This window comes from Pangasianodon hypophthalmus, chromosome 8, assembly GCF_027358585.1.
Source record: "Pangasianodon hypophthalmus isolate fPanHyp1 chromosome 8, fPanHyp1.pri, whole genome shotgun sequence".
NCBI lineage: Eukaryota > Metazoa > Chordata > Actinopteri > Siluriformes > Pangasiidae > Pangasianodon > Pangasianodon hypophthalmus.
The window spans coordinates 3,803,889-3,827,991 of NC_069717.1; the positions used below are offsets into that span (position 1 = coordinate 3,803,889).

Genomic DNA, 24,103 nt, shown 5'->3' on the forward strand with positions numbered 1-24,103 from the left:
ATTCCTAACATGGATGAAGAAAACAAATGAAATGTGATAGAACTTCTTTTAAAAATCAGTTCCAATATTTTTGCACACATATCCTGCTACCTGTTTCCACACTGTGTGATTTCTTTTTCTTTTCTCCTCGTATTCAGCTCCTCTTCTTTCTGTCCCTCTTCTCTCCTTTGCAGTGTTCTTGCCTGTCAGTGTCTGTTAGCATCAGTGGAAAGTAAGTCATTTAGAAGAGCTCGGGTGGTGCTCAGGCCCTGAACCCCGTTTAAAGCTCTCTGCTCTGAAGCCTTTGTCTCCTCGGCCTGTGGGATTAGCGCAGATTTGCTGCGAAGAAATAAAGCACTTATTTCATGCCACTTTCCCGATGAAACCTGGCCAAAGCTGTGTTGGCTTGGAGGATTAGAGCAGCACAAAGACGCTGCTTCTGTGTGACTCTCCTCCCTGAAAACCGCTGCTACTAACCGCCCCCCACCCCGTCTCCACATATCTCCACCCGTCTCCACACCATCTCCACCTGTCAACACACGTCTCCACACCATCTCCACACCATCTCCACCTGTCTCCACACGTCTCCATCCACCTCCATCCGTCTCCACACCATCTTCACACATCTCCACCTGTCTCCACACGTCTCCATCCACCTCCATCCGTCTCCACACATCTCCACACACCTCCACCTGTCTCCACACATCTTCATCCATCTCCATCCATCTCCACACACCTCCACAACATCTCCACCATCTCCACACGTCTCCACCTGTCTTCACACCATTTCTACACGTCTCCACATGTCTCCATATGTCTCAAGCCATCTCCACACAGCTCCATTCATCTCCACTCGTCTCCACACATTTCATCCACCTCCACGTCTCCATCCGTCATCCGTCTCCAGACATCTCAATTCATCTCCACGTTTCTTTACATTTTCACACATTTCTGTCCATCTCCACACATCTCCACATGTCTCTACCCATCTCTATCTATCTCCACAAGTTTCCATCAGTCCACTTCTCTTTTACTTCCTCTCTTCTTTTCTTGTCTGGCCTTCTCTCAGTTTATCACTTCTCTTTTACTCTTCTTTCCATGTCCTCTCTCATCTCCTTTCTTCTCTTCTCCTCTCCTCTCCTCTCCTCTCCTCCACTCTAACATCCTGCTGTTGACAGATGGACCCTGGAGCTTTTACCTACTGCACTGAGCTTCTCTTTCCTGCCGCATGGTTCAGTTTTTCTCCAGCCTACGCTCCCATTTCATGCCAACCGCAGAAAGGAGGTGGCTGTTTACACCAAAACATCATGCTAAAAGACATTGCCTTCCCGTTTAAACATCCTCCAGTTTATTTACATTCGCCTAACTGGATGTAGGCCTCCTAATTTCATTAGTGCAGAGTTTTAGAGCAAAGTGTTTGGGCTTCATGGGTTTAAGTCCCTCCTGCAGTTTAAAAGGCTTAAAGGGGATCTCCACATACACAGGCGGGGATTAGGCACTTTAAAGCAATGGGAAAGACCTGATGAGACTCATCACAGAGAGACGACGGCATGGGGGGTGGACGCATAACCTGAACAGACATGATCTGATGGATCCTAGCCTGTCACACATGCTATATAATGTAAATGTAACAAAATACACAACAAAATTGGAAACAAAAATAATAATGTCCACATAAATTAAAATACATTGCTAATTTTTTTAAATACAGGTACACATTCTGTAAGGTGCCACTTTATTTTTTTTGTAATGCTAATGCTAACATCCTGACAGACAATAAATAACGCTAACACTAGATATGCTTCAGAAACTCTAGTGGTCTGTGGTAAATTATACAAATTCAATTTATAGTTTGTTATATTAAACATAGTATTTATTAACTAAAGTATTACTGTACTACAAATGTTAACCTGCTGCTATATTTATCTTCTGTGTGTTAGCAAGAACTTAGCATAGCTACAAGATCACAACAGCTTTGCCTGCTAGCTCATATCCAGCTCACTAGCTAGCAACCTAATCTTTTAAATGTATTATTAGAGTATTTGCAACATAGCTAAAATATCACAAATTAGCCGTCCCCTGCTATTGCAACCTGTTTTTTGAGAAATGTGGAGTATGTAAAATTCGTATGACTTTTCTGTAAAGCTAGTGGCGGTCTGCAGTGAATCATTTATCGAAGAGGACCATCTGAACGGTTATTTAATATCCTTTGGATTGCTTATAAACTACAGAGGGACTTAGACGAGCATTGAGAGAGGGTTTTGGCCTTTTAAGATGTCCCCTATAGGTTTTTGTTTACCTCGCCTGTTTAACAGATGTTTGAGCCCGTAGCAGATCGAGCTCTCTTTTTATTCCTTTAATTGCTCATCAATAGGTGAAATTTGTATTGACAAGTAGCTGTCAAGGGCTGAGCTTTGGAGCTGTCAGTTATCTGAGGAAGAGCTGCTTAACCATGAGGCCCTCACACACGCTCACCATCGATCCAGACACCGCACAATTGAGCAGCTCTGGCACTTCTGGAGTAGAGTGGGGGGCTAAACGCGGCTTCACTGGGGGGATCGATGGGGCCAACTGGCCTTTGACCCCACACGGTGAGGGATCCAGACCAGCAGGACAGCAGCAGCATCTGAGAGAGAGAGAGAGAGAGAGAGAGAGAGAGAGAGAGAAAGAAATCAGATACTCTCAAAAGTAGGTCTGAAAAAGAGACTCAAATTAATTCAGCAAACACACACACTTGTCGTAGTGAAAGGTGCCTGAAAGCACACACATTCTCCAACAGAGTGCCACTGAGGCCTTGTTTGGCTCTTAAACAGTTATTCTTTCACTAGCCTCTCTTTTTTCCTCTGCAGCTTGGCATGTTACAGAGACACCGGAAAGCGTACACTCCTCTGTCCTGAAAATGTTCCTGTGGCGGAAAACTGTTACAAAGCACTGAGACTGGAGACTCCTTCCATAAACGCTATATACACGCCTAACAGAAAGCTTTACCATATCAATGATAAAGTTTTTCTTTTTAAATAACATCACTTATTATTAGGCTTAGATTAGTCTCTGTGTAAGTTGTTACTATAGAGATGATAATGTATTAGAACCAGTGCATTTATATAAGTCTGTGATTTGCAGCTGCACTAATGACAGAGCTGCTGTTATAGGAAATTAATCAACACCTTCTGATCAATGGAGAATTCAACCAAGCTGCGGTATAATTTATAGTAAATTTTGTCATACAGTGAGTGCAGATTTTAGTACAGATCACTGTATGTCTCTCTCTGCTTGACTGACAGATCAATATTGGAAATGAAGTCAAATTAATGTCAAGTTTGCACAAGGATTTTGGAGAACGGGGGACAGAGTTAATGACTGACCCGCGGTAAGACGGAGGCCACAGAAGGTTGTAGAAGCATCCCTATGCAAAAGTAATATTTATAAAATGCAGCTCATTGAGACACAGGAAGTGAAAGCTGGATCCATGTTTTGCTCTGTTTAATTTGAGAAGCAGAGCTGTATTAGAGCTCATCATCACACACACAGTGCATCAATAGGTAAGAAGCACCGCCCCCTCTCCAGCAGCCGAAGGTGATCAGAGGATAAAGTGATCGAACTTGATGATGAAAAACTGTTTAAGCCGCTCAGTCCCACATGCCCAAATCTCTAAATCGCTCTTTAAATGCCCAGGAGGAGCATTGTGTGTATTGATTCTGCCATGGAAGCTTTTTAAATACCTGGTGTGTGTATGTGTGTTGAAGGCTGTCGGATGACTCTGAGGGTAAACACAGGGGCCCACAGAACAGGGGGACACAATGGCTTTCCCTCTCACACCACTCGGTCCTTTATGTTTTCTGATAAAACAGCTGCTGAGTAAAAAGGAGATCCTGAGCTGGCATCTGCTGAACTTCTTGAGAACAGGACTCTCCGATTTTTAAAAACACACTTTCCTAGATTCACTTTTAATGAAGGGTGGACAAAGTGAAAGTATATATATATATATATATATATATATATATATATATATATATATATATATAATTAAAGTGGAAGTATCTCGCAAAAAAATAAAATACTCAAGTGAGAGTCAAAAAGTTGCTCCGTTTAAATGTATTCAAGTATTAAAAAGTAAAAAGTAATGACTTTTAACTGATGAAATTAAGTTAGTCATGTTTCATGTGAAAAAGTAACTTTTATTACTTATCAAAAACTGTAACTGATTTTTGTTTTAAAGCAGTTACCATGTTGCTTGAAAACATCATTCAATCTCTGTAAGTTTGTTGCTCGTTCGCTTGACTAACGCAGATGAATGACTCAGAAGTAAAATATACTAGTGTAAATAACCAATATTTACCATTAGCTAGAATTTGACATGCTATCTAGCCAATTATGTTAGCTACTAGAATTAATGCTAACCTGGAATTAGGGGGAAAAAAACAGTCTAACAGTTAAATACAGCCAGTTAATGTTATCAAATTAGCTAAACGTACCTCAGCATGCTTTTAGATTGAAATTAAAACACTGTACTGAGGTATAGAGTCAGGGGCACTCATCCTCACGTTCAACACTACAGTCTGGTAGATTATCATCTCCAAACACACACAGAGCTACAGCGCTGACTACATTGTGTAGCATGAGACGTTTCGGCACGATTCATGACCGTTTTTCCTACACTTGCTGAATTTGATTAGATATAACTGAAATGGAAATAAAATGCATGGGAGCCCAGTTGATTGATATATCCTGTATATAGTCATTGGCTAGACGAGAGAGGATGAGACTTTGGAGAATAAAGTAAGAAGAATTAAAAAGTAAGTTCTTGAAAATGTAATTAAGTATACTAATTAAGTAAATTAAATGTAATTAAGTATTAATGTAATTAAGTATAATTTCCACCCCTGCTTTTAATCTTTCCAAACTCATCTCGAAACCTTAAGGGTTCTTTGGTTGTCCTTCTGCAGGAACCATAAAATTTGGAATAGAAAGTAGAACCATTTATAGGCAACCTTAACTCTCCTTGGAGAAGTCACACAGTCCTGAAAGGCTATGAAAAAGAGAAAAAAAATCAGACAAGTAAACCATTTGAGTTAAATCATTTAATAGGAAACAAAAATAGATACAAAACAGTTTTGTACAGCGTATTTACAGCCTATCATTTTAGCTTTAACCCTTACGTATGTACAGAGTTGCATTAGGGGCCGAGCTTTAATACGGAGTGAGTGAACAGTGGATTAATGACATGATCATCTGGCAAAAAAAAAAAGACAAGTAAATGAAAGCGAGTGTCTTAATTAAGGGATGCTTAAAGACGTAAACCTTATAAACATGTAAACACAAGTCATAGCTGTAGTCTGAAGAGACTATACACACGCCAAGTGCTTTTATTGTCACAGCTATGAACGAAACACTAAAACAGAAACAATACTTTTACATCAACGCATTTAGTGAGAAGCTGCCAGAATTTCAGGTTCACCCCCTGGGACCAAAAAAAAAAAAAAAAAGTCACGCGTCGTTTCTTTCCTCATACCTGGTTATGCTTTCACTCTCGTTAATAACAGCGGCAATCGTATCAGGATCCTTGAGCATATCTTTTTACTTCGATTTCACTTCACTCGTTCACTGACGGGGTGTAATTCAGCTGGAGATTGTTGTAAATAATAATAAAGTTTATCGCATTATTTAAAGTCTGTTGCAACACACTGGCAAATTCACTGATTTAACTGACCTCTCTCTAACGTTCTTCTTCATCCTCTCCATTTTACACGTGTTCCACACACACACACACACACTGCTTGCTTCACACAGCAAAGCGACAGGTGATAGCGACACAGTGATAAACGTGGGACATGAAGCCATGATTTCAGAGACAGCTGAACAGCAACAGTGAGATTCAGTGTAAATCCAAACGACTGGCTCGAACGATTCCTCGGACCAATCCAATGCTCACGTGTGGTCCGACGTTTCTTCAGTTCCCAGCTCACAACCTTCCTACCTGCAATTAGTTCCTGTTTACTGTTTGACGCACTAAAACAGAATCTTATCCTGTCATATACATCCTCACATTAAATGTGTATAGGAACATTATGAAGAAAAATAAAACTTGGAAGGAAGCAGCAAAGATCGTAGGTGCCTCTGGTGAGAATACACAGCTAGCTTGCTTCGCAGATCTGCCAAAGAAGCCGAGCACGTAACATGTACATCAAACAACCAATTCATTTTCACACTGATTCGTGCATTATTTAATTTGTGTGTAAATAGTTAGCTTTATCGCTACTGTTTCTCACTGGAACTTAAAAAGTTCTGGACTGGCCATGCCCACAAATGGTAGCAGTTGTTACATGTCTGCAAACTACAAGCGACACAAGGGTTATGTCTCAGTAGTGTGAACGTTGGGTCAGATTCTGGCCAACAGCTGACCATCGGCTCACTTCATTCGTCCAGGTGCACAAACTATTCACGTTGTCTAATAATGCGCTCCTATTTGTGGGTGTGACTCATTTTTTAGGTCACGTTGTAGGTTCATAACTACTGAATGTTGCCTGTTTACGATGCACGGTGGAAGGCCCCTAGCTGAGCAGATACTCGAGTCAGTAACTGTACAAAATAACATACAGGAGGTGGACCTGACTAAAAGGTCAACTTAATAAACTGGCAAACAGATGTTTAATGTATCGGCATTAAACATCACTTACTAAATTAATGTATGGATTTAATATAGTGCAACATAAAGCCTTTCTAAGCAGCAACTTCATCCGATTTCCTGCACCGTCAAAACTGACATGCAGCCATGAAAATAAATAACTCGACCCCAGACCATGCCTCAACGCTTTTTTTTTTTCCACTGTCCTGTTTCAAGTTTAAACGAGGCTGAGAGAGAGACAGCCTGAAAAGAAATTTCGCAGACCACACAAGACGTATCACTCAATCCGTATCATGTTTAAAACAAAAAAAATGCAGCAACTCTAAGTGGGTGTTCCTTCAAGACCTTAGATGGGAATGTGGGCGTGTCCGAGTCCACACAAAGGCTTTGGCATTCACACATGTATTTTCACAAGATTTAACCTTAAAGGCCTATTGTTAGCCTACTAGCTAGCATGTATAATTCACCTGACAGGATTTCTGGAATGCTTTTTAAATGGTTTCACCACTAACGCTGACTTGATGATTAACAAGAGCTAGCTTGACAGAATATTTCAGAAAATACAATCATAAAACTTCTCAGATACGTCCATAAATGGGCTCAAAGACACGCCCACCGTTCCCCCTTCCAGAAGAGGACGCTGTTGTTCGAGGCAGGATTCGCCTCAGGAAGTACGTGTGTCGGATTAACAGCCAAATCTGCACAAACTCACAATCTACAGACAGCAGTGGCATTTTTCCTTCTTTCTCCTTCTTTCTTGTCTCTCTCTCTCTTTCTCTGGAGCAACAACAGATCCAACACAGCTTCATTTTGCCTTCTCTCTCTGCGTGCTCAGTGCAGGGTGTGATGGAAAAACAGGGACGTCCATGGGGTCAGAGGTCATCTCTTGACTTTGGCATCCTCTTTGATTTTCCATATCATGAGCTCCATGCAGGCGGCGGCGTCTTCGCTGGAGTCGTGGCCCTCCGCTAGAGAGAGAACAATGAGATAATGTTAAAAAATAATAATAATAAAGTGAGACACAAGCACTGACTGCTATTTAATCTTCAAATAAGATGGTTCATGCCAGGCTGTGAAGGAAAAAATAAATTTCCTCCAATAGAGTCGATTATACCAGATATTTTCAGTGGCTGAAGTCTGTTACTAGACAGCAAAGCAAAATACCTGAGAAACACAACCTGAATTTGCACCTTGAACTAAATGGTCCAGTTACGGACCTAGAAATAGCAGCAGCAGAACTGATCAAAGTATGAAAAAACTAGCTGTAGTTCAGCGACTCCAGTTTTCTAAACATGACCCATCACAGCTTCTGTAGCAGTTTATCCAGTCACATGCCTTCATGTAAATTATTTAGCTGAAGGCAGCTCACTGGCCCAGAGAATAGCTACAGGGATATGGAACTTAGTTGATAATGCAGAGTTTTCACAGAGTTTCACAGATTTTCTGTTTTATTTGCACTCTCTGGTCTGATTAGCGAACTAAAACAATGGCTTGTTTAAAAAAAAAAAAAAAATGTAGACAACTGGACAGGGTGTGTGTTTATGTCTTTTTTTCATTACGTCTAAGTACATGTTTATTCTCTCCAAGTATAAACTCATCAAAATGTGAAGCACCCAAACGAAAAAAAAAAAAAAAAAAAAAAACACTTCAAATGGTCTTATTTATAGCCATAAATGATTCATTAAGGCTTAAGAATTAACCATTATAATAACTTGATTTTTATTAATTTTAGATGAATACCCCTGGTATAGAGAGCGATTGTTGATCTGACATGGGCATCTCCTTTAATGAGCGAGATGAGATGGTCCTTGCTGCAGAACCAAAAGTCCAGAGGGTGGAGCCGGACCTGATCCAACTCCTCCTACAAGCCTAACCCCTAACCCCTAACCCCTAACCCACAAGATGCTGTACAACACAGAACAACCATCCTGCCTGAAACACACAGAGCTATCTACAGCCTCCCTATTTTGGTTCGACTCCACCCTGGTCAGAGGAGCTGGATCAGCTCAGGTCCAATTCCACAACTTTTGGTTCTGCAGCAAGGGTTATTTGCGCATCCCAGTGAAGAGTTATAAGTAGGAGTTGCTGAATAGCAGGGATGAGACACGGAGGTGTTGGGTGTTTAAACTGAGTCATGCGGCATGAATGAGAATTTACTGGACATCAGTGGAGATGAACGTGGAGCTTCAGCCAAAGCCTTTCTTTCAAACTTTAGTTATTTCCTATTTCTATTTTCCATCTTCTCTATGTCTGCAGTACTGCTTTATTTTTGCGGTGTATTGAAATGATATAACCAGGACACAATTTTTGCGTGCTAACACAATGACCCACGTCTCTGATGAAGAACCTGAAGTGGTGCGGCACATTAAGCTCCGCCCCCGACAGCAGCACCATTTGAGTGGGAACGCACTGAATGAGACACACAATGCTGCGCTCACCGTTGTCCTGGATGATGCGCTTGAGGTGATCGGCCATGATGTTGCGCAGAGCGCGTTTGTACGGCAGGCCGAGGCGGTGAGGGAAGACCACGGCCGTGTCGACGATGGTGCTGTGCAGCAGCTGAGAAAGCAGAGGTATGGGGTTAAACACACACATAATACAAGACAATATGGTAAATGTAAAGATGCCTGTGTGCGTGTTTGTAAAACCTTAAGGGCAAAGAGATCGCTCTCCAAGCTGTGGCCAATCAGGATAGACTCTGCGCTGAACATGTTCAGTAAGACGGCCTGCACGTCTCTCAGCCTCATCGTGGCGCTCTCAAGATCCTCCTCCGTCACACCAGAGAACCTGAACACACACACACACACACAGTAAATATACTGTATTTGGCCATTTTGCTTAAACAACTGATAAACCCCAAGAAACCCAATAAATTCATGCACATGCACACATTCATTCAGAATGAACTTCACTGTTCGAATGTTCATTTACAAATATTTTAATTCCAGTGTTCTACTGTCAGTTGATGTAAATGGCTAAATATCAGTGACAAGAAATCTTGGAGATATAAATAAAAATGAAGAATAAATCATTAAAAATATCAATAAAAATAAATCATTGCCTAATGTGATTTTCTTCTTTGGTGTTTTTTCATCTGTTTTTTTTGCATTTGAATGTCTTATTGATTATTAATTTTTTTTAGGAATTTGAAAGTCATAATGTTCACACACACATATGAGTGTGTCTGTATACTGTGTAAACACTCTTACCGTGTGTTGTAGTCCACCACTTTGCTCTCTGGCTTCACAAACGTGTCGTAAACCACTTTCAGGTCAGAGTTGATGACCGTCACCCTGGTCAGCTCCAAACCCTGCTTTGTGTAGCACTAGGGGAGAAAAAAACAGCTTTGAACCATGAGTGTGTGAGTGTGTGTGTGTATGCACATGTGTGGTATATGCTGGCTCACGATCTTGTAGTCCACAATATGCCTCATATCTGTAAGTTTACAGTATATGGCTGTGTGTTGATGTATTTAGGTGTGTGTTTGTGTGTGTAACTGCATTCTCACCATCTCACAGTCCAAAGCATACACTCCTGCGTTTCCATCAGACGATGAGGGTTTGCTGAACGTCTTTACGTAGCCGTCTAAAGACTCCTTACGGCTGTCCTGCACGTGTTGCTAAAGACAAGAACGAAAGTCAATTCAATTCACTTTTACTCTTTATTTCAACACTAATCTGCGATGCGGCCAAGTGAAAACTAAAGGACTTAAACATGAATACAACATGAATGTACTAAAAGAATGAATTTTAACAAAACTTAAAGGTGCTTTCACATATGCATCATTTAATGTGTTTGAATGAAATCCTGAGCCACAGGACAGACCTGTAGCTCTACAGGAACGGCATTTGAACCGACGAACAAAAACAGAAAATAAACACTGGAAGAAATGCACAAAATATTTTAAGCTAGTTATTTATATAAATAAGCATTTATTTAGTGCCGGTTCTAAGGCAAATGATTTTTTTTTAGGTTCGCCATATTTCTAAGCAATGAAGGAGTTTTACAATTATATCTTTCAGTACATTTTGCTTTCTGGTTCATTTAATTAAGTGTGAAACTAAACCAAATCAAAGTGCCCTGAAGGAAAGCAATTACATAATCAAATTGTCCAACAGACCAGGAAATGCAAATCACCAACCACAGAGAAGCCGTAACGTGATAATCAAAAACAAAACTAGCTTTGTATTAGCTGAATGAAATACACACTGCTTGCAAAGACAGGCTTATATTTATTAGCCTATTTGACTGTCAAGTGAATTGAATAGATCATTCCCATCATTCCCAAAATTGTCCTTATTTGATTCATTGTTTGTTCTAAATATGTCTAAACAGGTTTTTCTAAAATAGGGTGTACCTATTTTCACAAACTATAAAAAAAAGCTTGACTTATTGACACCTAGGCGTACTCAGAGCATTAATGTTTCAATAATATGCAATGAGAGATTAATGAGACAGATGGCACAGGAAGAAAGACAGACACAGGTGGCAGTGTTGGTTAAGACCGCAGTCAGATGAACAACATGTTGGGGGGTGAGACCGAAAGCGCAGGGTCAGAAGACTTACTTTAGCCACCTGACATCCAGGAGAGCCCACGGCACCCGAGCAGCAGCTGTACTGCGTCTCCCAGCCTCCAGACACTGTGGCAAACACACACACACACACACACAAACGCACACCAAAAATGGCCATTGTTAACATTAAAACAGGCCAATTGTTAACATTAAAACATTGCCCACTTTCTCTTTCACAATTCAACATTTTCTTACCTTTGTATCTGCGTAATCTGCCCCAGTGATGGTTACACTCCTCTTTGCGGACACAGTTGCCATTGGCGTTGATTTTGTACTCGACTCCACACCGGCAGCACACCTTAGTGAAGGCTGAGAAAACACACACAACAAAACATAACACAAAATTAAAGAGTCTAATAAGCCTAATAAGGTGTTGGCCAAAACTCGGTTTTTCTGTCTTTGACACGTGTAACATACTTCGGCTGTCTTCATGCAAAGATCATGCTACGCAAGAAACCAGTTTAACAAACTTTTAACTTTTAACCAGACTTGAAAATGCTACAACTTTACTTGCGATTGAGAAACATATTTCAATTCAGGAAAGTCTGTAGTTCAGAAAATGTACTATTACACCATTTTCTCAGAAAGAACTGCCATGATGAATGGATAAAGAGACTCATATGGGAGGAGACGACAATACATTGTTCCTAGTGTGTGCTGTGGGGTTTAGGGATATTGGGGTGTTTCCATGGGTGTTTGTGATGATCTAGGGGTCAGTTAGGTTTGATAAATGTTATGGGAATGAGTAAAGGACTCATATAAATGATAGAATAAGTAATCTCATATATGCTAAATGCCCAACTGGCAACTCATAGATGCAAAAACAGAAAAAGACAGCAGGCCCAGTAACACTGAGAGCTGTCAGGAAAGGCAACATCACCACCTAGTGGTGGGATAACTGCTGAGTGAGAAAGAAAATGAAAAGCATGAGAAAGAAAAAGGACAATAAGAAAAAGAAGTGGACAGAGTGAGAAAGGAAGTGGACAGAGTGAGAAAATGAAGTGGACAGAGTGAGAAAGAAAAGATGCTGGCTTTATCAATGGTTTTATCAGGTAACTCTCTGCCCATCCAGCCAGAAACGAAAGCACAACAGAATGAAGGGATGATAAAAGCAGTAAAGGTTCATACGGTCTTGGTTTTTCTTCTCAGGGGCGTTATAGATGATGGCGTGGCCTAGGCGCTCAGGATGAGGTCTCGGGTAACCGTGTTCCTGCAGCTGCTCCTCAGTCAAAACGTATGCTTTCAGTTTCTGGTAGAGAACTGCACCTGCAGAGCACACACACACACACACACACACACACACACAAAGAAAAAACAACGACTCTAAGCATAACCATACTCTAATTGATCATTATTCTTTAACACTTAAAGGTGCAGTTTGTAACATTCATCTATACATTTAATAATAATAATAATAATAATAATAATAATGATAATATCAAATTCAGTGAAATCCATACTGTTTACATTTTTCTGGTCCAGAAATGATCTCTGGAAAAGACAGCTCTTCCCCTTTTTCCTTAGAGGTCAACTCATAAAGCATACATTTTTAACAGAGGAGGTGGATGAGCTGGGGGTAAAAGTAAATGCTTTTCACTGCTAGGTGCTATGAAAAATGACAAACTGCTCCTTTAATTCACACTAGTTCTTAATCATGCTTGGGAAAGGTTTCTTGATGTTAGGTTGTATCTTCTGTCTCTGTATTTGTCCTGTACAGTAAATAAAAACAGTAGATAATCTGGCTAGAGGGAAAGAGTCAGCTACCTTTGAGCTGTACGTCCTGCTGTTTGCCCGTGCGGTTGATGGTGTAGCTGGTCGTAGCTGCCAGTCGGCCGCCCAGAACTCCCTCGTGTGACTGAGGTTTCCTGTTTACAGACACGGCGGACTTCTCTGAGGAAGAACAACACAGAAAACACGGCTTGTGTTAAACCACATTGTAAAGACATAACCTTCTGTACAGCCATTAGGGCAATCTAAATCACTCTTCTGACTTAAAGCCAGGTGTTGAGGAGAGAAGACGAGTCGTACTGGTGGACATGGAGGCAGCCGGGGGTGATGGAGCGGTGGGGGTTGCGCTCTTGCTGCGCAGTTTCTTCAGCGCGTTCACTGCGACGTTCAGGTAGATGTTTTTACTGCTGCTCCGGTCATACACCAGCTTCTCCTCTTCCAGAGCCTGGAAGAACATGCACACACAAACACACACTGAACACGATCTACAGTACATACTCAACTCAAAAAAATAAAGAGAGCACACCATACATTACACTATGGGTTATAAAGTAATTAACCAAATTAAAGCAAAATTAAAGCAGATCTGAGTTTAATGAAATAATGTATTTAAAGCAAATCCAACGAATTTACAGCAACAGGAGGCAATGTGAAATTAAAGTTTTTTTTATTCCAATAACAGCATGTGCGGTAGTGTTTAATTCCACAGCAATTTGCCAAAAATAAATTGTTTTCATTTAATTAACAACACATCATACTTTTTATCCATTTATAGTTACATTTATCACACTATTGCAGCTATATAAAGTCAATCCCTCATCAGGTTCTCTTCTTTCTTTCTTAAAGTTTATAAGACAAAAACACAGCTGGTCATGTGACCGAAAACGTGCCATGATCTCCGTGTTGAAGAAAGGTATCACTGTGCTATGTGCCTATGTGCATTCACATGGGACAGAGTGAGAAAGGAAGTGGACAATGAGAAAATGAAATGGACAGAGTGAGACAGGAAGTGGACAGAGTGAGACAGGAAGTGGACAGTGTGAGAAAGAAAACATGTTGCATGTATAAATGGTTTTATCAGGTCACTCTCTGCCCATCCAGCCAGAAAAGAAAGAACAACAGATAATAAAGGTTCATAAGATCTTGGTTTTTCTTCTCAGAGGCGTTGTAGATGATGGCGTGGCCCAGGCGCTCAGGATGAGGTCTTGTTCCTGCAGCTGCTCCTCAGTCAAAAGTCAGTCTACTCCTTCAGTCCTCCGTGCTGAAGAAAGGTATCACCGAGCTATGTGTCTACGTGCATGCACATGGGTCTAGGCTGCAGGTAATAAAACTCACCATCTGAAAAGCTGCCTCCTCCGATGGGCAGAGCTTAAGACATTCATCGATGAAGACGTTGAGGTAGCGCTGGCGTACGTTAGTGGGCACTTTCGCTCCAAACTCAGTGGGAATGACTGGCCGCTTCATAGAAGAGCTCTAAATGGAGAGAGGGGAAAAGCAGACAGAGATAGTGTGTCAAAAAAAATACATTACAGTTCAAAAATACATTACAGTCAAATACAGAAGATTTTCCCCCCCTCATTTTCCCCATCATACAACAGCTATCAACCGGGGAGGGTGAAGGCTAACAAACCCTTCCTCCAAGACATGTGAAGCCAACTTTTCAAACTGCTGCTCGTGCTGCATCACAGGGCAGCGTAACACACTCTGAGGAAAGCGCTATCCGCCCTCTTCTGCATACATGAGCTCACAGATGCCTATAATTGTGTAGTGTCGCTGTGATTGACGGGGGAGAAAGAGAATGCCCCTCCCACCCAGAGAGCACGGCCTTTTTACTCTCTTGGACTCGCAGCCATTGATGTCTATGGTATCGCCAGGATTTGAACTCGTTGCTGGATTGCTGGATGAGTTCCTGCTGCACCACTTGAGAGTCCTGAATGCAAAAGTTTGTGCACTCCATGTATTTTTCTTAAGATAAAATGTGCCTCAGTCTTAAAACAACAAACAATTAATAAACAAACAAATATCAAATATATTTTAAGTTTGTCCCTGTTATTCAAATTTTACATTTTAAATTCAAATGATAGGAATAATGACAACATATTGATGTTATATAATAATAACCACCTATTATCACGCAGTGTTAGCCCTCATGTTCTCGTTCCGGATGCTTTCAACCAATAAGAACGCACTTTCACTGAGATATTAACAAATAATAGCAGAAATACAATTTTATCAAAATTGCCTTCAGCAGATGTTTGGATCGTTCTGGTGCGATATAGTGACAGTGTTGTGCGATTGATACCTTGAGTGTAGGAGTGTGTGCCACTCTCTTTTGCACCGAAGTGGACACGGTTTTGGACAACATGGCGGCTGACGTGTGCGCTTTGACCACCGACTGATCTGGTACGGCTCTGCTGGGTGATAAAACACCACGGCTAGCCTGCTGTGACTCTGACAAAACTACACAACACACACACACACACACACACACACACAAATAAAGAGTGGGTCATTATATCACAACATATTGTGTAACATCTAAATTGTCTTTATAATAGTAATTTCTTTTATTAAAGGTGAAGTCACTCTTATCCATCAGTAGTTCACCAAAACATGCTATTTTAATATATAACAATACGTAATAGATGATTCGTATTTAATTGTATTTTTATAAGAATGCTTCTGTACCAGGCTTTTTTGCGGAGACGAGGGCGGGGTTCGGGCGGTGCATCACTCTGCGTTTCTCCCCTGACACGGCAGTGCTGGAGAGAGAATGTGAAGCAGGAGATGTGTTCTTGGCGGCGGACGCGGCGAGCTGTGCCGCCTGCTGCTGAGCGATCTGCATGCGCTGGTAACACACCTCCTGAGCCGTCAGTCTGCGCTGAGGCTTGGGCAAGATGTTCAGCGACGTCTCCGTCTGAGCAGCGTTAATCGGCAAGCAAGGAATAGGTTCAAGGTTCGATAATAAATAACTGCATTCATGTTCTGATTTAAGAATATGGACATATATTAAAAGAATACTCCAACATTATACAACCTTGATCCCTATCTATTCACATATAACGGAAGTCTAAGGGTAGCTGTCGAAGTTAAAATAAAGAAACAATGGAGGTAAAATGCAAACTGAAATAAAGCTGTTAGGATTTGACAGAATGAGAAATGAGTTTATTCCAACAGTTTACCGAAGTTTATGGAGCTTATTCCTACGCTTCAACACTAGAGCAATACAACAAAGAATTTGGGATATGTAGGAATATTTCAGAATGGGAAAGTTCAATATTTCAGGATGTGCTGTTATAGGAAAATAATCAACAACGTGGTGGTGTGATGCGGCCCAACGTGAAGCGAAGGTACTGTTACCAAAAAAATCAATAAAGTTAACTATTTTTCCTATAGCAGCATGTGCCAAAGTGTTTTATTTCTCTTATTTGCCAACTATGGCATTTTTAATTTATCCAAAAACACCACGTCAAATATTTTATCTATTTATAGATGCATTTTTCTTGTGAAGTAAGTTCCTGTTCTCACTTACGTTAGAGCAGCTATAAACAGTTGTTCCCTGACCAGCCTCTCTTCCTTTCCTCTTTACTGTTGTTAAGAAAACACAAAACACACAGCTTGTGATGTTACTGAGAAACTGGATACTCCTCTGTCCTGAAGACTTTCCCTGGTAGAAAAGCGCCGACACTGGCGGCTCCTTCCATAAGTGTTAAATAAACATCTCCTTACAGAAAACGTTGCAATATCCATGATTTACACATTTTTTCTTTGTTAAACTGTTAAGTTGTTACTATATAAACAACAGCATATGAGAAAGAGCGCAATAATATTAACCTGTGATTTGAAATAGATTATAGAAACTTAATCAACACCTTTTGACCAATCAGAGTCAGGAACTCAACAGTGCTGTGTTATGTTACAGATCTAGAGCTTTAATAGCAGTTATCTGTGACTAAAGAATTAATCAAACTATTTGATAAAATTGTGTTTCGCATAAATCTTTAAGAAGATACGAAGACGGCTTTTATTGTCACATGTACAAGTACAGTACAGTGAAATTCTTCCCTTCGCATATCCTCCCTTTGGGGTTCGATCAGTTGTGATATGTTGCCCCTGGAGTAAAGAAGGTCAAAAGCCTAACAGTAGCAGGTAGATGAAATTCAACAACTGCCCTTAGACTTCCATTATAAGTGAGTTTGGAATAAACAGGCTGTTCTTTTCTCAACAGAAGGAAATGTTTCAAAATTCTACTCAATATTGATTGTACATACAGATCTGATGTGGGGAAAAAAAACAATCTGGAGTATTCCTTTAATGTAAGGAATATTCTCTATGCTGTTTACACTGCTCTTAAACATGTCCCTGCTACATGACACTCAGAGTAAACGGCTCAACACTCACACTTCCTTTGGCTTTGAAATGTGAAACTCTCTTCTTCTGGCCGGGGAAAAGCGTGGTTAAAGTGCTCTGTGCTTCTTGATCTTCTTCCTTCTCTTTGGGAGGCTGAAACACACACAAACACAAACACACACACACACAGTACTGAAAGAAACTGAAAACACAGCGAGATTTAAAAAAAAAAAAACCTGAGCAAAATTCCCCTTCACAGTTTCAGTTTTAACTTCCAATGAACTCTACATAAAAACCCAAGAACTGCAACCCATTAATTAACACATTAACTAGCTAATTAATGCGGGTGTGTGGCTCATAACCCGGCGACTGTAATACCTGTTTAGCTTGTCTGCCTTTGTCTTCCGTTTTCACATATTTGGACTCGTTAAAGATCCTGAGACACTCCTCCATAGGATCCGAGTCGTAATCTACGTCCTCTTGAAGCATAGAAAAGTCCTCAGCATCACCATCACCATCATCGCCATCATAAGCAGGTTCATCTTCATCCCCAGGCCCGATATCTTCCTCTGACGACGTCTCCGTAGCATCAGACGCCTTCCTCTTGTTACCCAGACTGCCTCTTTTGAACGCCGAAGCGGACTTCCTGACTACCCGTTCGTCTTCCTCGTCCTCCACCTCCTCTTCCTCTGGGCTCTCGTCTCCGAACAGGTCTGCGTGACTCAGAGAGCGCGGCTTGGCCTTCGCCGCTTTGGCGTCCTTCTTCTCCAGAAACGAGCTGCTTTTCTTGTTTTTGTCTTTGCTGCTGCTGCTGGTACTGCTGCTGCTTTTCCTTTTGTCCTTCTCTCGTCCACTGCTTTCTATTCTCCCATTTTTCTGTTCCTTGTACTTGATGGATTCTTTGCTGCTTTGCTGCACCTTGTCCAATTTGGGCTTCTTGGCCTCGCTAATATTTCGTTCTTTATCTCCATGGCTCTGTTCTCCTTTCTTCTTGTCTGGCTTCTTGCTTTTCCCGTCTTTCAATTTCAATTCTTTCCCTCCTTTCTCTGAATCTTTGGACTTGAGCTTCTCTTCTACAGCCTTGCCATGGCTCTTCTCCTTCTTCCCGCTCTCCTGACTCGGCTTCCTCGAGGTTTTCTCCACGCTGCTGCTGCTGCTTCCTTTCTTCTCTTTATAGCTGCTGCTCTTCTTGATGGACTCCGTGCTCTCTTTCCTCACCATTTTTTCACTTTGACCTTTCTTCACCTGGATGCTGTCCTTGATCCACTTCTTATCCAGTGGCTCATCATCTGGCTGCTCAGAATCGAGAGGCTCAAAGCCGTCGGATTCTTCATCATCGTCATCGATTGCGACTTCCTGAGCTGGCGGCTGCCTACAGACTCCCGTTTCTCTAGATTTCCTTTTTTCGTCGTCCACTGAGTCAGCGCTGCTTTTCCTCCTCTGCAGGCGGCTCATTGGTGTGGGCCGATACTCATTTCCAGAACTTTCATCATCAGATTCAAAGTTGGCCGTGTACTTTTGGGGTTCTTCGACCGGAAGCTGTCTCGGCTTCTTCACCACGGGGACGTATTCCTCATCCGTGCTTTGCTTCTGCCATCCGGGGTGAACTCTTTTCCTCCCGTCTCCCTCCATCCCTATATCTTTCACTCCCTTAGTGCCTGGTTTAGCAGAAAAGTTTGACAGCGGATCATACTCCATGTCCGTCGACGGTCTCAAATTGTCCAGCGTGTACTTATTCTTTGAGGAAGACGAGCATGTAGAGGGGATACGGGACGTTGGAGCAGGTGCTGCTTTTTTTACCGCTGCTCTGGAGACAGCTGTAGGGACGTACTCCATTGAGTTAGCGTAGCTGCTGCTGCTGCTCTCCGAGTCCAGCGTGTATTTGCTGGAGCGAGGGGTTGGGTTGTACTCAGACGTCTGGCTCATCTGATAACTCCCGGGATCGTAAGCACTATGGGACGACGCAGCAGCAACCGCCTGTCTGCTGTAACCCGCTTTAATGGAGCTGTTTGCAGGATCGTATCCCTGCTCGCCAATCCGAGACAGCTTCTTCTTCTCCTTCTCCATTTCGCTCTGGACGGCCTCGATGGCCCGGTTGACCAGTTCCAGCTCCGTGGGTCCTGGATCCATAACTGGGCTTGCTGGGGGCTCTGCATTGTACTGCTCTCCGGGTCGGACCACTTCAGGGTTAAACGGATCATAGCCTTGGTCTGTGCAGAAGAGTCAAAATACAATATACAATTACAATTAAATACAATTAGATGCAGTGTTTTTGTTAGCAAGATGTACACTCAATTTAGGTGATTGGAAAATTGGAATGTTATAATTAACCTCTTAAAGTCCTAAATTATGGTCAGGACAAAAGAGAATGGCCAGACTGCTTTAACAGGAAGTAGATTAAATAACCACTCTGTACAACCGTGGTGAGGAGAAAAGCATCTCAAAATGCACAAAATGTCGAACCTCAAGGCAGATGGGCTACAAAAGCAGAAGGCCACATCAGGTTTCAGTCCTATCAACTAAGAACAGGAATCTGAGGTTACAGTGGGCACGGGTTCACCGAAATTGAAAAAAATGAAGATCAGAAAAATGTCATCTGGTCTTGTATCTGCCACACGACTGGCTGAACCTCAAATGATAAATATATTTAACCTTGCCTAGGCTTTCTTCCTGCAAAGATCAGGCTGGATAAGGAGCCAGTTAAACGAACACGGTGGTCAAAAACGTCAGTCAAGTTCAAGTGAAATTCAAGTTACGTCCTGAAAAAAGGAACTACGTTTTCAACGCCGATGAGTCAGTCTAAATTTACTAGCAATACTTTGGTTATTTTAATGAATTACAACAGCTAGTAGTAGAATAGTTTATGTAACAATACATACTTTTGAAGAAAGAATTATTTACATGTAAGAGCATGCAAAATTCAAGTCAAAGTTAGAGCCTCATAAGCTCAAGTCCAAGTGAAATTACAAGTTATAGAACTCATGACTCAAGTTCAACTCATATCCAAGTCCAGGACTGGAGTACCAAAGCCTTGGAAGACCTCAGCTGATGAAATGAGTCTGATATGTTGGATATCTGCTGGAAATAAAGCTGTATTGTAGTAATACTTGGTCAGCCATGCTTTAAAGCAGTGATTCTCAGCTTGAGGTGTTCATTAACTCTGCTTTTTCCTGCTTGAGGTTGTGAAGGGCTTGCCTTTGTGTCAGAGTAATGCAATGATAAACAGTGGCCCAGATGAGAGGCAAGGAAACTAGGCTTGATTAAAGCTCCTTTGCTGTTTAGTGGGAAGGAATACAACCTACATTTGAAAATGCTGGGAAATAGGTCAGTTCCAGACAACACAGTTTTGCACAAGCTCCTGGGTTTCATGCACATATAACCTGAAGGTAGTCTGAAGACTGGAGTCTTTAGACTCCTGAAACTGAATGCATCATGACCTGACCTCACACAAATACACACACATCAGCTGAGACTATGCAACACTCTCAGCATTCACTATAAGGAAAATAAGCCAAACATAGTTCACCATTCGAGTCGGATGGAGCCTCTTTGGCTTTTCTGATCTCATACACTCCAGAGGATGCTCTTTGTCTGCTGTTGCTGTGTCTGAAGTGGCAGTACGGTCTGTTACAGCCACTTTTCCCGTCACTAGCTCCAGTGTAAAACGGGCAGTCAATCCCACGGAAGAAACCGGTGGACCTCAGCATGATCACGCTGAGACGTTTTCATAACCACACTCATTCAAACAGGTCTTATCCTACACTAAATAATTCGCTTTAGTTTCGACTTTGTTGCTGTTTTGCGTCTCTTTTTTGACCCCAAGCGCGTTTCCGAGCTTGCTTTCTTTCTTACAGTAAAGCTTCCTAGTGCGCCGCCATGTTGAAACGGCCGGATTCGAATATAAGCGCCTGTTAGATAAGTAGTGCACTAGACCTTCAGTTGACGCTATTACTGTGTTCCCTACGCAGGACTCTAATGAAGGGAGTAGATTAGGATTTGGAAGTCATCCGTAAAAGGCCCCGGGCGTCGTGTTTTTACGCCACATAGTAAGCCGAGCCATTTGCCTGCTTCGAAGGAAGCTAATTAGTTCTGATAGAAGTTGCTAAATGCCTTGGGACGTCCTTTGTAGCGAGCAAATATGTTTCCTTATATAAAAAATACATATATATATGCATTAACGCTACGTAGTGGACTTTTTATATTTGTAAAGAAGTAAAATATGCGTGTATTGGTGTGAGGAAAAGTCCCATTTTGATGAAAGCCATTTTTCAAAACTCATATTCAAGTGCTAGCACAAAGAGTGTGAGGGTGTGAGTGTATACACACACACACGTATACAAGAGAGTCTCAAGTGTGTTATTGAGTCTAAGAACTGAAATATGCATACTGAATAACAACCAATATACACAGTTTTAATTCATGCTTCACATAAATTTGAGTGTTTGTGTACAAACAGTAAACAGACAGACAGCAGAACTTTATTTCAAAATGAACACAGATTAGACTTTTCCCCCTCACTGGCCCAGTTCATTTCCACAGTTCAAATCGGTCCAGAGGTATAGCAGTCCATGTTTCTCACTATAGAAACCTCACTACAATTCCTTCATGGTCCAATACACCTCGTACTCCTCAGATACCAAACCACAAGTTCCCATACTTGGTCCTGGAGTATCCCTAGTCCTGCAAGTTCATATCTTCTCTAAAACTCCCAATACCCGATTCAACTAACCAGCCTCAAGTTGAAGTGAGTGTTCGAGTAGGGAAATCTAATACTGTGCAGGACAGGGGGGGTCAAACAGGGTTGGGATCCAGTGTACTAAATTATACCAGTCACTCGGGTGGTTCCGTCAAGAGCACGGTAATGTCTCTTGCACCTTTAGTAGGCTTTACATCCTCTCACCTACAGAGGGAAAAAAATAAATAAAAAATAAGACAAGTTAATTGGCCCTCAAGGTACACTGAACCTGCAAATGTGATTTTTAAAACCATCCCACTTAAAGTTTGCCAGTTTTCCTTTCTGAGGACATCATATCCAACTTGTCAGATGAATCAAGTTCATGAGCAAGAGCATTCTGAGTAAGGAAACTAGCAAACTGCATTTTGAAAGTACACAACTTTCCACAAGCGAAACATACTAAAAGGGCAAATGACCAATCAATTTAAGCACCACTTCAGTTATGAGAAATGCAACAATCAGTTACCACCTCCCCAAATGAACTTCACCCTTCTTAGGACAAGAGAAACACTTGTAACGCACACAGGTTCAAAATCTCACTTTATCCTTCTCCATTTCACCATCAAGCACTAGTAGCCTTTTCTTCAAAATATTACTATGCAGCACATTTTCCACAAGACATCTGCCTAACATTTTTTCTTTTAATTTTTTCTAACAAATATTTGCTAATATTTTGTAACATTTATTTCCAAGTAGGCCCAAGTCAACTACAGATGCCTGTCTCACACACAATATTTACTGAAGTCAAGCTAGGTCAGTGCTAAATTACTCAATTGAACTAAAATTAAGACACCACAAATGTGACTTACACCTAATGTTCCTTGCTGTTACAAGCATGTAGTAGTTTATACACCTACTATTGACATGGACATCAAATGCACAGTTACACAAGCTCATCACTGCAGTAAATTACCAACAGAATGTGACATCCTCCCCAAAGAAAGCCCAAAAAAAAAAAAAAGAAAAGAAAATGAGTTCACTTCCTTTTATAAAACCCTCACACCTGCAAACAGTTAAGAGCAGATTAATGTCTAATGAGGGGTGTGTCCAGTTTAATGAGTCTGATTTAGACTGCGTGATGTTAGGTTTTACGCTTCGGTTAACTTTTATTTGTTTGTTTGTTTGTTTGTTTGTTTGTAACCTGCCTCCAAACACCCTGTCTTTGGAGGACAATAAGGACAGAACACAGATTGACAGCAAAACAGGAAGAAGGGAAGAAAAACTGAAAAGGAAGAGAAATAGAATATAATTGAGAAGAAATTTTAGAGGAAGTAGAAAATAGTTGTGTTTACCACAGCGCTGTTGAATTCTATACTGCGTCTAGAACAGCAGCTCTGACAGTGGCCCAGGTCCAGCTGCAAGTCAGATCACAGGTTTATATTAATGCGCCCAATCTGGCCCAGTGAGGAAGCAGGAATCTCAGATCATCCAGGATCATAAGGTGTTTTTTTTTTTGCATATGGGGATGAATGGAGCACAGGATCAAGGTCATGTTGGAGTCCAGGAGTGAAGCCCAAAGCCTGGAAGCTGTGATTGGTCATTTCTCCCACAGTGGGTTCCTTTCCTCTAGTCAAACCCCAGCATGGGATATTGTGCTTCTCATACACTTCCAGAAAACAAGAGCAAAACTATAATAATAAATCATATTTTTAAATCAAGTAAAAATCCAGAAATGTATATGTATATATGAAAAAATATGAATTATTAATATATTGATACTGTAAGACTTGTAGTGAGGCATACATCCCACTAGGTACTTCATTTATTATTTTTTTTAATATTATTTTATTACTGTACTCATACTGTATGACTTTTATGTAATATTGCACTTGTAGTAAATCATATATCCCACTGTACTGTATCCATACTTCATCCGTATTCTAATACTACAATATACAACATATACTGTATCTTGCAAAATAGACACTCATAGGTGGAATCTTACATATTTGTCCATGTCTTGCACTTTTCAGACGCTCCCTTAGTGACAGAGTTAATATACAGCGCCAGTGACTGCGTTTCTGAAAAATTAGCTTTAACAGGACAGCCTTTTAAAATATATTCCATTCTAGTCGGTTCTCTGTCCACTCCAGATTGAGAATATAGGCGTTG

General features: G+C 41.2%; 1 protein-coding gene across 3 annotated transcripts; it reads right to left on the bottom strand.

Moving 5' to 3' along the window:
• Positions 1-4,962: 4,962 nt before the first annotated feature.
• Positions 4,963-22,948, bottom strand: rexo1 (REX1, RNA exonuclease 1 homolog). 3 transcript variants are annotated; one of them, XM_053236333.1, is made up of 17 exons: positions 22,905-22,948; positions 20,783-22,156; positions 17,635-19,466; positions 17,308-17,409; positions 15,595-15,823; positions 15,209-15,366; positions 14,242-14,379; positions 13,207-13,351; positions 12,943-13,068; positions 12,307-12,444; positions 11,374-11,487; positions 11,171-11,244; positions 10,113-10,223; positions 9,814-9,929; positions 9,253-9,391; positions 9,043-9,163; positions 4,963-7,572 (listed from the first exon to the last, which is right to left on the bottom strand). In XM_053236333.1, the coding sequence occupies exons 2-17, from the start codon at positions 20,961-20,963 to the stop codon at positions 7,484-7,486; spliced, it is 3,813 nt and encodes a 1,270-aa protein (XP_053092308.1). In that variant the 5' UTR covers positions 20,964-22,156; positions 22,905-22,948; the 3' UTR covers positions 4,963-7,483. The 3 variants fall into 3 exon arrangements, with proteins under 3 accessions (XP_053092308.1, XP_053092307.1, XP_053092306.1); XM_053236332.1 differs by having other exon boundaries at positions 22,849-22,944; XM_053236331.1 differs by having other exon boundaries at positions 22,801-22,944.
• Positions 22,949-24,103: the final 1,155 nt, after the last annotated feature.